The 15,917-nt window shown below is 38.8% G+C and overlaps 1 protein-coding gene across 1 annotated transcript; it reads right to left on the bottom strand.

Annotated features, from left to right (window-relative positions):
- Window positions 1-300: 300 nt before the first annotated feature.
- Window positions 301-6,376, bottom strand: LOC131348871 (CD209 antigen-like protein E). Its single transcript, XM_058384060.1, has 5 exons — window positions 6,232-6,376; window positions 2,412-2,798; window positions 886-1,010; window positions 729-835; window positions 301-639 (listed from the first exon to the last, which is right to left on the bottom strand). The coding sequence occupies exons 1-5, from the start codon at window positions 6,374-6,376 to the stop codon at window positions 492-494; spliced, it is 912 nt and encodes a 303-aa protein (XP_058240043.1). The 3' UTR covers window positions 301-491.
- Between the last annotated feature and the right edge of the window lie 9,541 nt (window positions 6,377-15,917).

Here is a 15,917-nt window from a genome sequence, read left to right as displayed (position 1 = left end):
ACAAATTGTAACAAATAAATGATTATCTTATCATATCTTGTCATTTCTTATCTTTTTTCTCATGTATAGTTACAGGTACATGTTGTGGAACATCCACAATAGGTTACTTTCTGCTCCCTTAATTGAGTAGATTGAGTGGGTGGGTACACTTGTAATTTGATATATTTATTCTGCTATTATTATGCGTAAGTAAAACTATGTAACATTTTCAGAAAAATCTCAACAAATGCTTTGCAACTCTAATTCATAGATCAAAGGCAGCTACAGGAACCAAGCAAGGAATTAACTTTGGGACACGGACACTTTATTCTTTTTCTGTTCAGGTGTTCCTTTCCCTGAAACAAACCTGAATGGGAAAATAGGCACCCAAAGAAAAGTAAGCAACACCTTGAAGGTTACAGAGTTAAAAATAGTAATGCGGATTTTTCAGACACAGCGCTACACAGATAACCTTATAAATTCAGTTCATTGCTTTTCATACACACAGAATTTCAGTTAAAGATTTTCTTCTCACAGATCCAGATAAACTTATCATCACAGGGATAATCAGCCCAGTTCCAGACAGGATCAGACCTGTCACCTGTTAGAACACAGTCCTCATCTCCTACTTTACTGTTGGATTCACCACGTCCCCAATACCTGATGGAGAGAATCAGAGGATCTGATATGTTTCTCAGTAAGTCAGTAACTCATCACCATGAGAACATTTCATTTCAGTGATTTCTTACCCAGTGCTCAGTGGTTTATTATCCACCCACTTCCACACTTCCTCTTTGTCTCTGTCATTCAGACCAATCCAAGCCTTTCTTGTGCCCAGTAATTTACTGATAAACTCCTGTCAGGGTTGTAGTAAAACAAAAATAAATGAGTCTCTCTCTCTCTCACCTGCTCCTCTTTGTTGTTTATGATCACCAGGTCTGCTCCTCTCCCTCTGCAGTCCTGTCTGCTCTCAGTCCAGGTCTTACCTTCATTAGACATTAAGTAAATACTCGAGCTGAAATATATCCATCCTGGATCCAGACCATTTCAATAAAATTGGAGAAGAAAAAAAATAATTAAGTTTCGACATTAAAAATAAAGTACAGTCAGTCTATTTTTTTTTTGTTTGTTGGTTTGTTTGTTTGTTTTTATTCTTTACAAATGTGACAGTCACACCGGTTCCTTCCAACCAGCACAAAATATCTCAGTAAATATTTGCACATGGTTTCAACGTCTGCCGCCTCTGATTTAACATCACACAATCACAATTCGCTGAATTCTAGACAGTACATATGTGACACCCACAAATGTATTGTCACAACTGTGTTCATATGTTATTTTATTTCTGTGTACAGAAAGGCCAAATTTATGTGTTTTAATAACGGCAATTCTAGTGCTATGTTTTTTTAGTGTAGTTACTAAATTACACCGCAAGGGGGAGCATCCACCAAAGTGAGAGTTAGAGTGTAGCCGCATAAAGGCATAAAGATGTAGACTATGTGAAGTGGATTTTTGCTAGCATCTGTGACTTTTCTACTAGTACCACAGCTCCTGAACATTTGTAACCTTCACGTTTATATTTTGTTAATGTTCATGTGCGATACAGAGTGGACAATATCCATTATATGCTTATGTTCTATAGTAGCCTTGTATTTTCTAGTGTTTAAGGTCAGTAATTAATATTTTGTGTGGACAATGTTGTGTAAACTGGAAATATTTAAAGTTTGTTGCCGAAGCAATGTATTTCTAACGCTAGTGTAGCAGATACTAAATGTGAATTTAAATGCACATACCTTTCCACGTAAACTAGTGAATTGTTGTTACTGAAAAGTAATTAAGAGACAGTATACTTGTTGTTTACAGTGCATTCGTATGTGAAATTGAGTTAATTATGTGAATTGTTTTGAGTACGTAACTGCGTAGATTGTAAGAGAGAAAAATGTTAATAGTGAAGGAAAATGAGAAAAAAATGAGAAATGTCCATTTCATAAAGACAGAGAACAGCCTGCGGAACGAACACAATTAACGTCTCATGTCCCTGCTTCTTACTGTCTTAAACAGACAGAACATTATAACTGTGAACAGGTCACTCATGCCTGAGGCCTGTAACACATACTTGCTTCACATTAATGTATGTATATGACTGATACAATTACTTTTATTGTTTTTTATTAACATTCCTACACTTCTGATTTCACTTCCATTTTACTTCCATCTCACTCCAATATGATAAGAGCTTTATTATTCTGTCATGGTGATGAAATCAGACTAAATTACCAACCATATTAGAAAAAAATATCTTACAGTCTGTCAGTGTTTGAAATAACAGGGATTGTATAAAAGCTCCATGGCTCTGCTTTTAGACATGTTTGGAATGTAAATATTAGCTATCTGAATTATTAAGGTTCTGTATTATGATAAGCGATACTCACCCAGTTTATTAGAAAACCTCTCGAGTTCCTCTCTCTCCCTCTGTAACTGGTCTCTCTCTTTAGTCAGGGTGTTGTAACTGGTCTGTAACTGGTCTCTCTCTTTAGTCAGGGTGTTGTAACTGCTCTGTAACTGGTCTCTCTCTTTAGTCAGGGTGTTGTAACTGGTCTGTAACTGGTCTCTCTCTTTAGTCAGGGTGTTGTAACTGGTCTGTAACTGGTCTCTCTCTTTAGTCAGGTTGTTGTGACTGGTCTCCAACTTGGTTTTGTCTGTACTAAGGATGTTGAATTTGATCCACAGCACTGTGATGGCAGTCAGCAGGAGAACACACAGCAGGAGCAAACACACTGCAGTCAGTCTGTAACCTCTGATTCTTGTAGTCTCTCCTCCTAATGGAGAAAAGCCACATGGATGTGAGATAGTCTAAAAAAAATCTAAAATTGCAGTTTTAAAACAACAGCCTAATAAAAATAAAAAGGAAAGAGGAAGTCTGCCCTAAATTGTTGATTAGGTTTGGGAGGGACTGTATTCTGAAATCTCAAATCTGCTAATTGTAAACTTTTAGAAGAAATTTGCCCTTCCTTTGGGACTCGGGAGAAGCAGGGAGAAATAAAGCTCCAAATTCTAAAATGCACAAAGCATTTTTTATGCACTTGAATGTCATCACTGTCAGTCACAAACTCCTATATTTTCCAGCAAACACTGCAGTCTTTAAACATGGCTGCCATGGACTATATTCCCTACAACACACACACAATCACACACACACACATTTCTCTACTCACAGTCACCTAGCTACTGATTTTTAACACAACTCTCTTCAGTCAGCCACAAACACATCTATCCTGTTTAAAAGGACCCTTTATTCATTATGACTTACTAAGCCTTTTGTTCACTGTTGCTCATTACGCATTACCTCTGAAGGTTTGACTATGATTTTGTCTGTGTGACTGCTAAAACTGTTTATCTGCAACAGCCTCCACTTCCACAAATATTTGTGACAGAATACTTTGCCTCTACATGGACGCAGCTCACAGCGCATGGGCAGCTAATGGGAGGCATTTGGTGGCTCTCAGCTCCAAAGTGGAACAGCTCTACCAGGTCACTGCTGCCTAATTTTCTTTGTATTTTGAGAGTCACAAGAGGAGAACGGAGCCAGAAAAATTCTCCCACTTCCTCAAGCTGCTCACTGGCATGACACTAAAGTAGGCTTCAACATTATGTGACCAAGGAGGCGAGGCCACAGTCTCCTACACTCACTTTGCCAAGTTGTTTGGTCAAGGGGAGAGACTCCAGCAGGCAGCTCTTCATGATTATATATGGGAAACACAGAGTAGTGTATGCTGGAATTCTAGGTCCTCATGACAGGAAGCATATGGAACAATATTTCGCCAAGGCTTTCACGCCAAGATACTCAACCAGTCAACCCTCTGCACTGAGATCCTTCAGCCCTCATACAGAAATGGGGCTGACCAAAAGCAGCTGGGGCACAAGGGGCTGAGTGAGAAGGAGATAGCTCAGGAATTCGAGTTCACTACAGCCCTATCCTCAAACACCCTGAAAGAGTCAGATTGTTTAGTGTCTCTGAGTTGGGGGAAGGGGCTGTTTTGTCCCAACATTTTGGGGAGAGGAACAATGTAGTTCCCAAACTGGCTTGCTTTTCTCACAAACTGACACCCACCGAATGCAATTATGACAGTGGTAACATTGAACACCTGGTCATCAAGTTGGCTCCAGGGGAGTGGAACCACTGGCTGGAGTGGGCTGAGCGCACATTTATGATTCACACCAATCATAAAAATCTGGAGTATCTAAGAACAGACAAGCATTTGTACACCCAACAAGCCTGCTGGTCACTATTCTTCTCTTGATTGGAGAGTTTACTCTCTCCTATCACCCTGGCTAAAAATACACTAAAACGGATGCCCTTTCACACATGCACTTTCCAGAACCCCACAAAAACACAGAACTATTGTTTAGTGGGAGCCATCCACTGGGTATTGGAGGGCGTCCTAGCACCCTATAACAGATTCATTCTACCTGTCCCTCTCAAATGCTCTTTTTCCCCAGCCACCTGCAGGCAAAATGACAAAAAAAATGTAAAAGATAGTAAAAAATAATAGCTACACTCGACTGTAATTGAATTCTGAACCGGATCATATCAGATAAGTACAGAACTGAAGTGCATCAAATAATTCCTTATAAAACTGTATTATTTAGGTATTGTATTGTATATGTGTAATTTTGTGTATAGAATGATATGAAAATGGGAAACCCCACTGTTATTCATCCAACTGCTAGTTCGTGTTAGTCATATGCTATTTGTGTCTGTGAGTGTATCTGTGTGAGATTATGTGGTTGCTGCGTTCAGTTTAAATAACATCATGACTTTTAAAAAGATTAAACAAATGCATTTAGTTCAATTTTTAATTGTTGATAAACTTCTTATTTAATGGATGGAATACATTTTACACAAGTGGAATACAATTTAATGGAATTAATTTTACACCAGTAAATGAAATTACGTAGATCATTAAATGCACACATACACTATATTGCCAAAAGTATTCGCTCACCTGCCTTGACTTGCATATGAACTTAAGTGACATCCCATTCCTAATCCATAGGGTTCAATATGACGTCGGTCCACCCTTTGCAGCTATAACAGCTTCAACTCTTCTGGGGAGGCTGTCCACAAGGTTTAGGAGTGTGTTTATGGGAATTTTTGACCATTCTTCCAGAAGCGCATTTGTGAGGTCACACACTGATGTTGGACGAGAAGGCCTGGCTCTCAGTCTCCGCTCTAATTCATCCCAAAGGTGTTCTATCGGGTTGAGGTCAGGACTCTGTGCAGGCCAGTCAAGTTCATCCACACCAGACTCTGTCATCCATGTCTTTATGGACCTTGCTTTGTGCACTGGTGCACAGTCATGTTGGAAGAGGAAGGGGCCAGCTCCAAACTGTTCCCACAAAGTTGGGTGCATGGAATTGTCCAAAATGTCTTGGTATGCTGAAGCATTCAGAGTTCCTTTCACTGGAACTAAGGGGCCAAGCCCAGCTCCTGAAAAACAACCCCACACCATAATCCCCCCTCCACCAAACTTTACACTTGGCACAATGCAGTCAGACAAGTACCATTCTCCTGGCAACCGCCAAACCCAGACTCGTCCATCAGATTGCCAGATGGAGAAGAGCGATTCGTCACTCCAGAGAACGCGTCTCCACTGATCTAGAGTCCAGTGGCGGCGTGCTTTACACCACTGCATCCGACACTTTGCATTGCACTTGGTGATGTATGGCTTGGATGCAGCTGCTCGGCCATGGAAACCCATTCCATGAAGCTCTCTGCGCACTGTTCTTGAGCTAATCTGAAGGCCACATGAAGTTTGGAGGTCTGTAGCGATTGACTCTGCAGAAAGTTGGCGACCTCTTCGCACTATGCGCCTCAGCATCCGCTGACCCCGCTCCGTCAGTTTACGTGGCCTACCACTTCGTGGCTGAGTTGCTGTCGTTCCCAAACACTTCCACGTTCTTATAATACAGCTGACAGTCGACTGTGGAATATTTAGGAGCGAGGAAATTTCACGACTGGATTTGTTGCACAGGTGGCATCCTATCACAGTTCCACGCTGGAATTCACTGAGCTCCTGAGAGCGACCCATTCTTTCACAAATGTTTGTAAAAACAGTCTGCATGCCTAGGTGCTTGATTTTATACCCCTGTGGCCATGGAAGTGATTGGAACACCTGATTCTGATTATTTGGATGGGTGAGCAAATACTTTTGGCAATATAGTGTATTTCTGAGGGGGACTTTATTTTACCTGAGCTCTCAGACTGCTTGAAGCTTCCAGCCCTCTGGGTCTGCAAATTGTCCTCAGTCACATAAACATCTTCATACGAATGCTCGCTGTCACTGGAATCAGCTGCAACTTCTGCATTTGCATAAATCTCTTCCTTCATCTCCATTCTTCTCTTTACAGTAATCCTGATCTTTTACTGCTGTTATCATCAGTCCTTATAAATGCTCTTGTACTGGTATGTAGTTGTGTAAAATCATTCAGAATGGCTGTCTGAAGGAATACTGCCTGAGTAACTGGGTGTGTTGATGTTGATGGTCAAACCCTATTTCCGGTTGTACTTTTTTTCACTCAAAAAGGTACAAGTGTGATCATTGTGGGTGTGAAACTGACACTCCATGGAGATGTTTAAATAAGGAAGGCTTACATAAGTCATGAAAGTCATGAGAGTTATATTCTAGTTTTCATCTGCATTAGGCCTCACCTCATTCTCATTACTTGCTCTGTACTTGTTCATGGCTCATTTTGTGCAGGTCTCCCATTGTTTCAGAACTAACCAATAACAATATTAGACTTTTTTAAACAATGAACAAATCTAATGAAAAAAGCTACATAATAAATAAATAATACAACAATATTACACTGGCCATTCTCATCAAGTTTGAAGGTATGCACCATGGGGAAATCCCTGAGCCCCAGCCCCAGGCTTCCACAGCACACTCAAAGAGGTCTATAAACACCTCCAAGTAATTCTGTGACCCTCTCTTTGTTAGCATGATGTGGGGCATAGCCATGGCTGCCACTGTGGGAGTACGAGCCGGTTAGACCGGGTTCCAAAGCACCTGCTGGTCCCCCACCAGACCTTGATAGTGCATCATTATATAAATTATTTTTATTACATGATGCAACAATATTGCAGTCGGTCGGTTTATTAATGTCTCAATCACTTCATAAGCCTGCAGTCCTAAATCACTCAGAATATTGTTCTAATGCTAATAAAGGTAGTGCACTACCTCTGCACTACCTCTACCTGTCATCCGCTGCTATAGTTATACTTATGTTTATTCTATTTGCACTACCTCAACTGCTGCTGTGTATTTTTGCACAATATTTTTGCACAATACTTTTTTTCTACATCATTTCACTTTATCTATTTTATTTCACTTACATTCCAGTACACGTTCTTTTCTTTCCTTTCAGCGCTAAGTGTCCTGTGTTCTTTTGTGTTGTCTTTATTGTATTTATTGTATTTTTGCACTGTCTTGTCTATGCTCTGTTTGCACCTAGCTGCACACTGTGCACTTTACGTGGCTAAGACAAACTTCTGTCCTAGCTCTGTGGTGGTGTTTGTTGTTTTTGTATTGTACTAGTAGTTGTATGTTTATGTAGCACCAGGTCCTGGAGAAACGTTGTTTCATTTCACTATGTACTGCGCCAGCTGTATGTGGTTGAAATGACAATAAAAGCTTCTTGAATCTTGAATCTTGAATGTATTGGAATCCATGCACAGATTTATTAACAAACACAGCAGGCAAAAACAGGGTCAGAAGACGAAGCAAAAAGGGTTAAACCCCAGGAAATCAGAGAAGCAGCAACTAATCCAAAACGATAGGCAAGAATCACAAGACGAGGACACAGAAACTAGGTCAAATACAGTAATCAGAATCAACAGACTAGAGAAAGGCTTGGTACGTGCACACGGGAACGATACTTTGCGTCGAGTGAAGTGAGTGCGTCTCTTTTATGTGTGTGAGAAACCCCGACGTGCGTGATTAGAATTCGGGGGAGGGCTCCCTCTCATGTTCAGCCTCCCTGTGTGACGTGACACCCCAGTGGAAAAAATAGTCTCCAAAAGAAATGCAGTCTACATGATTGTCAGGATTATTCTGACACAACACACATATCTACACAGATAACAATGTAAATTCAAGCATTCAGCATTTCAGTTAAAGACTGAAAGACTTCTCACAGATCCAAATAATTTTTCATCACAGGGATAATCAGCCCAGTTCCAGACAGGATCAGACATGTCACCTGCTAGAACACAATCCTCATTTCCTGCATTACTGTTAGGTTCTCCATATCTCCAATATGTGAAAAAGAGAATCTTTAGTAAATAAATACTCTTATAAATAAGAGTCAGTCAGTCTGTCTGTCTGTCTGTCTGTCTGACTGTCTGTCTGACCATCTGTCTGACTGTCTGTCTGTCTGGCTCACCTGTTCCTCTTGATGACAGTGTGCATCTCTCCATCTGCAGTCCTGTCTGTTCTCAGTCTAGCTCTTAAGTTCAGAAGAGGTGAAAAATATCGTCCTGCATCCAGACCAATGCAGTTAAAAATGGTGAATATTTCCAAAAAAAAATTCTGACTGTCTTGATTTTTTTTCAGGTTCTCTCCAACCACCAGAAGTCATAATCACAATTCTCTGAATTCTAGCCAGTTTTCACACTTTGACTTCCATCTCACTCCATTAGAATAAAATATTTATTATTCTGCCCAACTGGTGAAATTCGACTAATTTACAAAAAAAAAAAAAATAGTGAAACCATTATGTAACTGTCACACCACACTCTCAAATCCAATGCCACTTTTATTAGACACAGGCAGGCAGAAGGCAGAACGTAATTCAGGCTAAAAGGAAACTAAGGCAGGCAGGCACTAACGCAAAGCAGGCAGACAGGTGAACTAAACTCAAGGATATAGAAGGACTTACGGCATCTAACATCAACAGTTTTAATACTCGCCGCTGCCCTCGGCAAGTGAGCGCTTTAAATAGGCACCGTGAGATTGAGTGAAGGTGGTGCAATTAAAAGTCTGGTGATTGGGATTGGGGGGTGCGGCTGAGGTTGGCGTGCCCGTGACAGTAACTACATTATTAAGGTATTTAACAGTGATTGTTCAGAGAATATGTGACACCTGTGCAGTATTTACAAAGTCTCTGGAATTCCTCCTGCTCCCCCTGTAACTTCTCTCTCTATATATTGTCAGGGTTAGGTTATCGTATTGTAGCTGGTTGTTTTCTGTGTTCAGGATTTCAAACTTGATCCACAGCACTGTGATGACAGTCAGCAGCACACACACTGCAGTAATGCAGAATGAAAAACTGAAACATGCATTTTGAACATCAGTGTTTAGCTGACTGTTTTTTAAAGTGCATTATTTAACAATAAACAAAAATGATTAATGATGGGATGATGCAATGCAAAGTTGCTGAGTTACTGTCGCTACTCCAGAGGTGATTATTTTTAATACAGGTAAGATACGTCAATGACAGTTAATGTTAACAATAAAAGTTAAAGTTAACAATTTACCTCCTGTTATCCATTATAGCAGCGATAAATAATCATTCCCTCTCCAGCTTCTCTTTCGTTCTTAATTATACAGGGGAAAAAAACCTATATGTCATTATGAGAAAACAAAGCCCTCTTTCCCGTGTCTCACACTGAAGACTCCTTCCATGAATGGTAAATAAATGTCTCCTTACAGAAGACCACATCATTTACCATATATGGCAAATTTAGGGTGTTTCTACATGCAAATGAGAGTATAAAGAGTTTTATCAACATCCACTGCATACAGCTGTGTACCGATTTCTAGGCTTCTTTTTTTGGTTTTTGAGTCACTGAGGTTGGTATTAAAGGCATTGAAGTTATTACTTTATCATAACTCAATAATGCAATAATAAATATACACCACTTTAACAAAATTAAGAAAATCACAGAAGCCTTGGCTATACTCATGTCTTTTTATTAGACCAAATTTTAATCTTCTCTACCTGTGTGTTAAATTTGTCGGTGACTCTTTGTGTTGAAGTCCTCAGTCTCAGTGTCTGTGCCTCCAAAATCGTCTGTGGTTGTATAGATGACCACCGTGACATCCTCCTCGTCATCTCCCTTCTATTTCTCCATGCAAAAATGAAACATTTCTGAAATCCTAACTCTTCACTAAAACACTGAGAACACAACTGTACCGATGCACTTCTTTACTCGAGTATGTCATATGTGCTATGAGATTAATGTGCTGCTGCCAGTAAAGGAAGTGAAGCGCTGTGGCTTCTTTGTGTTAAACGATGTGAAGATTACAGAGGTGCACTTCCTTGTGTTGATCTTGATCCCATAATGTGGACTTAATTACCACAAAAATTATTAATGTTACCTCATTGTACTATGTATTATGCTCTAATCCCTAAATGTCGTAAAACTGTTATGTTTTTAGTTACTGAGTGAATATACTGATTGCTCCCAGCATTCTGCAAGTCTGCCAGTAGCTGTTAACAGGAAATTTAAGAGGAGGCCTGCTTCCTGTGTGGTCTTAAAATAATCACCAATGGTGTAGGTGAACACATACAACCCTTCAACCTCTTCACCAAAGTCCCCTAAAATCCACCAGCAGTCACATACACTGACATTCTGTGAATAATTATACCAATGATGAGACTTGTATTTATACTGTATATCTATCTTATCTCTCTACTGAGTTATCTGAGTGTTAAAGCATCTTTGTGTTTGATCATATCAGGCTGTGAACTCAACAACCATGAAACTAAACAGAAAATCAAAGGCAAACCATATAGACTATGAGACTTTGATACACACAGCAGTACACTAAACATGTAGACTATGATACACACAGCAGTACACTAAACATGTAGACTATGATACACACAACAGTACACTAAACATGTAGACTATGATACACACAGCAGTACACTAAACATGTAGACTATGATACACACAACAGTACACTAAACATGTAGACTATGATACACACAGCAGTACACTAAACATGTAGACTATGATACACACAGCAGTACACTAAACATGTAGACTATGATACACACAGCAGTACACTAAACATGTAGACTATGAGACTATGATACACACAGCAGTACAATAAACATGTAGACTATGAGACTATGATACACACAGCAGTACACTAAACATGTAGACTATGAGACTATGATACACACAGCAGTACACTAAACATGTAGACTATGAGACTATGATACACACAGCAGTACACTAAACATGTAGACTATGAGACTATGATACACACAGCAGTACAATAAACATGTAGACTATGAGAATATGATACACACAGCAGTACAATAAACATGTAGACTATGAGACTATGATACACACAGCAGTACAATAAACATGTAGACTATGAGACTATGATACACACAGCAGTACACTAAACATGTAGACTATGAGAATATGATACACACAGCAGTACAATAAACATGTAGACTATGAGACTATGATACACACAGCAGTACAATAAACATGTAGACTATGAGACTATGATACACACAGCAGTACACTAAACATGTAGACTATGATACACACAGCAGTACAATAAACATGTAGACTATGAGACTATGATACACACAGCAGTACACTAAACATGTAGACTATGATACACACAACAGTACACTAAACATGTAGACTATGATACACACAGCAGTACACTAAACATGTAGACTATGATACACACAGCAGTACACTAAACATGTAGACTATGAGACTATGATACACACAGCAGTACACTAAACATGTAGACTATGATACACACAGCAGTACACTAAACATGTAGACTATGATACACACAACAGTACACTAAACATGTAGACTATGATACACACAACAGTACACTAAACATGTAGACTATGATACACACAGCAGTACACTAAACATGTAGACTATGATACACACAGCAGTACACTAAACATGTAGACTATGATACACACAACAGTACACTAAACATGTAGACTATGATACACACAACAGTACACTAAACATGTAGACTATGATACACACAGCAGTACACTAAACATGTAGACTATGATACACACAGCAGTACACTAAACATGTAGACTATGATACACACAACAGTACACTAAACATGTAGACTATGATACACACAGCAGTACAATAAACATGTAGACTATGATACACACAGCAGTACAATAAACATGTAGACTATGATACACACAGCAGTACACTAAACATGTAGACTATGATACACACAGCAGTACAATAAACATGTAGACTATGATACACACAGCAGTACACTAAACATGTAGACTATGATACACACAACAGTACACTAAACATGTAGACTATGAGACTATGATACACACAGCAGTACAATAAACATGTAGACTATGATACACACAGCAGTACACTAAACATGTAGACTATGATACACACAGCAGTACACTAAACATGTAGACTATGATACACACAACAGTACAATAAACATGTAGACTATGATACACACAACAGTACACTAAACATGTAGACTATGATACACACAACAGTACACTAAACATGTAGACTATGATACACACAGCAGTACACTAAACATGTAGACTATGATACACACAGCAGTACAATAAACATGTAGACTATGATACACACAGCAGTACACTAAACATGTAGACTATGATACACACAGCAGTACACTAAACATGTAGACTATGATACACACAGCAGTACAATAAACATGTAGACTATGATACACACAGCAGTACACTAAACATGTAGACTATGATACACACAACAGTACAATAAACATGTAGACTATGATACACACAGCAGTACAATAAACATGTAGACTGTGATACACACAGCAGTACAATAAACATGTAGACTATGATACACACAGCAGTACACTAAACATGTAGACTATGATACACACAGCAGTACACTAAACATGTAGACTATGAGACTATGATACACACAGCAGTACACTAAACATGTAGACTATGATACACACAGCAGTACACTAAACATGTAGACTATGATACACACAGCAGTACAATAAACATGTAGACTATGATACACACAGCAGTACACTAAACATGTAGACTATGATACACACAGCAGTACACTAAACATGTAGACTATGATACACACAACAGTACACTAAACATGTAGACTATGAGACTATGATACACACAGCAGTACAATAAACATGTAGACTATGATACACACAGCAGTACACTAAACATGTAGACTATGATACACACAGCAGTACACTAAACATGTAGACTATGATACACACAACAGTACAATAAACATGTAGACTATGATACACACAACAGTACACTAAACATGTAGACTATGATACACACAACAGTACAATAAACATGTAGACTATGATACACACAACAGTACACTAAACATGTAGACTATGATACACACAGCAGTACACTAAACATGTAGACTATGATACACACAGCAGTACAATAAACATGTAGACTATGATACACACAGCAGTACACTAAACATGTAGACTATGATACACACAGCAGTACAATAAACATGTAGACTATGATACACACAGCAGTACAATAAACATGTAGACTATGATACACACAGCAGTACACTAAACATGTAGACTATGATACACACAGCAGTACAATAAACATGTAGACTATGATACACACAGCAGTACACTAAACATGTAGACTATGAGACTATGATACACACAGCAGTACAATAAACATGTAGACTATGATACACACAGCAGTACAATAAACATGTAGACTATGAGACTATGATACACACAGCAGTACACTAAACATGTAGACTATGAGACTATGATACACACAGCAGTACACTAAACATGTAGACTATGATACACACAACAGTACACTAAACATGTAGACTATGATACACACAACAGTACACTAAACATGTAGACTATGATACACACAGCAGTACACTAAACATGTAGACTATGATACACACAGCAGTACACTAAACATGTAGACTGTGATACACACAGCAGTACACTAAACATGTAGACTATGATACACACAGCAGTACAATAAACATGTAGACTATGATACACACAGCAGTACAATAAACATGTAGACTATGAGACTATGATACACACAGCAGTACACTAAACATGTAGACTATGAGACTATGATACACACAGCAGTACACTAAACATGTAGACTATGATACACACAACAGTACACTAAACATGTAGACTATGATACACACAACAGTACACTAAACATGTAGACTATGATACACACAGCAGTACACTAAACATGTAGACTATGATACACACAGCAGTACACTAAACATGTAGACTATGATACACACAGCAGTACAATAAACATGTAGACTATGATACACACAGCAGTACACTAAACATGTAGACTATGATACACACAACAGTACACTAAACATGTAGACTATGATACACACAGCAGTACAATAAACATGTAGACTATGATACACACAGCAGTACACTAAACATGTAGACTATGATACACACAGCAGTACAATAAACATGTAGACTATGATACACACAGCAGTACACTAAACATGTAGACTATGATACACACAGCAGTACACTAAACATGTAGACTATGATACACACAACAGTACACTAAACATGTAGACTATGATACACACAACAGTACACTAAACATGTAGACTATGATACACACAGCAGTACACTAAACATGTAGACTATGATACACACAACAGTACACTAAACATGTAGACTATGATACACACAGCAGTACACTAAACATGTAGACTATGATACACACAACAGTACACTAAACATGTAGACTATGATACACACAGCAGTACACTAAACATGTAGACTATGATACACACAACAGTACACTAAACATGTAGACTATGATACACACAGCAGTACACTAAACATGTAGACTATGATACACACAACAGTACACTAAACATGTAGACTATGATACACACAGCAGTACACTAAACATGTAGACTATGATACACACAGCAGTACAATAAACATGTAGACTGTGATACACACAACAGTACAATAAACATGTAGACTATGATACACACAGCAGTACAATAAACATGTAGACTATGATACACACAGCAGTACACTAAACATGTAGACTATGATACACACAGCAGTACACTAAACATGTAGACTATGAGACTATGATACACACAGCAGTACAATAAACATGTAGACTATGATACACACAGCAGTACACTAAACATGTAGACTATGATACACACAGCAGTACACTAAACATGTAGACTATGAGACTATGATACACACAACAGTACAATAAACATGTAGACTATGATACACACAGCAGTACAATAAAACAACAAGCTTGAATTTTTTTAAAGAAAGACATGAAGTTAAACAGCAGTCCTAATGAGGAGTAACATGAAAGTGTTAGTGATCAGTGACATAGTGACATGGTCATGTGACTCACTGGGGCTGATGGGTAATGTAGTTCAGCACCAATTTTGGCATAACCGTGAAAGACCAGCTAAAATAGGTATGAAAGTGTAATTCTGTGTAATTCAGTGAAAGTGTAATTCTGAGGTTGAGGAAAACATCATATAAGAATAAGTAAGTAAGTAAACGTATATATTTAATTGGTAGATTAGATACATCAAGTTATCGAGTTTCTGTTGTTATTATTATCATCTTTAACTCTCCACCTGAATTGAATTTAGAAGTCAGTAAAAAAAAATTAGGCCTCTGATGGATATAGGAATATTGTCAGCTTGAATCTAGTGACCATTTAATAGAAATGTCTACAATCGGAACAACCGCCCCCCACGCCCCCACCCCAGTCACCCCTCACCCCCCCGACCCCCCCCCCCACACACACACCTGAAAACCAAGACCCCGCCCCCTTCGCATCACCCCCCAGTCCCCCCTCCCCTCAGT

Source organism: Hemibagrus wyckioides, linkage group LG29 (genome assembly GCF_019097595.1).
Source record: "Hemibagrus wyckioides isolate EC202008001 linkage group LG29, SWU_Hwy_1.0, whole genome shotgun sequence".
Taxonomy (NCBI): Eukaryota; Metazoa; Chordata; class Actinopteri; order Siluriformes; family Bagridae; genus Hemibagrus; species Hemibagrus wyckioides.
Note: the sequence above shows the minus strand (reverse complement) of the source record. Positions and strands in the feature narration are given on the sequence as shown.

Coding starts and splice junctions, on each gene's coding strand:
- LOC131348871 (XM_058384060.1), bottom strand. CDS start 6,376: ATGGAGATGAAGGAAGAGATTTATGCAAATGCAGAAGTTGCAGCTGAT. Junction 2,799..6,231: donor CAAGCAGTCTGAGAGCTCAG/GTAAAATAAAGT, acceptor TTTCTCCATTAG/GAGGAGAGACTACAAGAATC. Junction 640..728: donor AATAAACCACTGAGCACTGG/GTAAGAAATCAC, acceptor TCTCTCCATCAG/GTATTGGGGACGTGGTGAAT.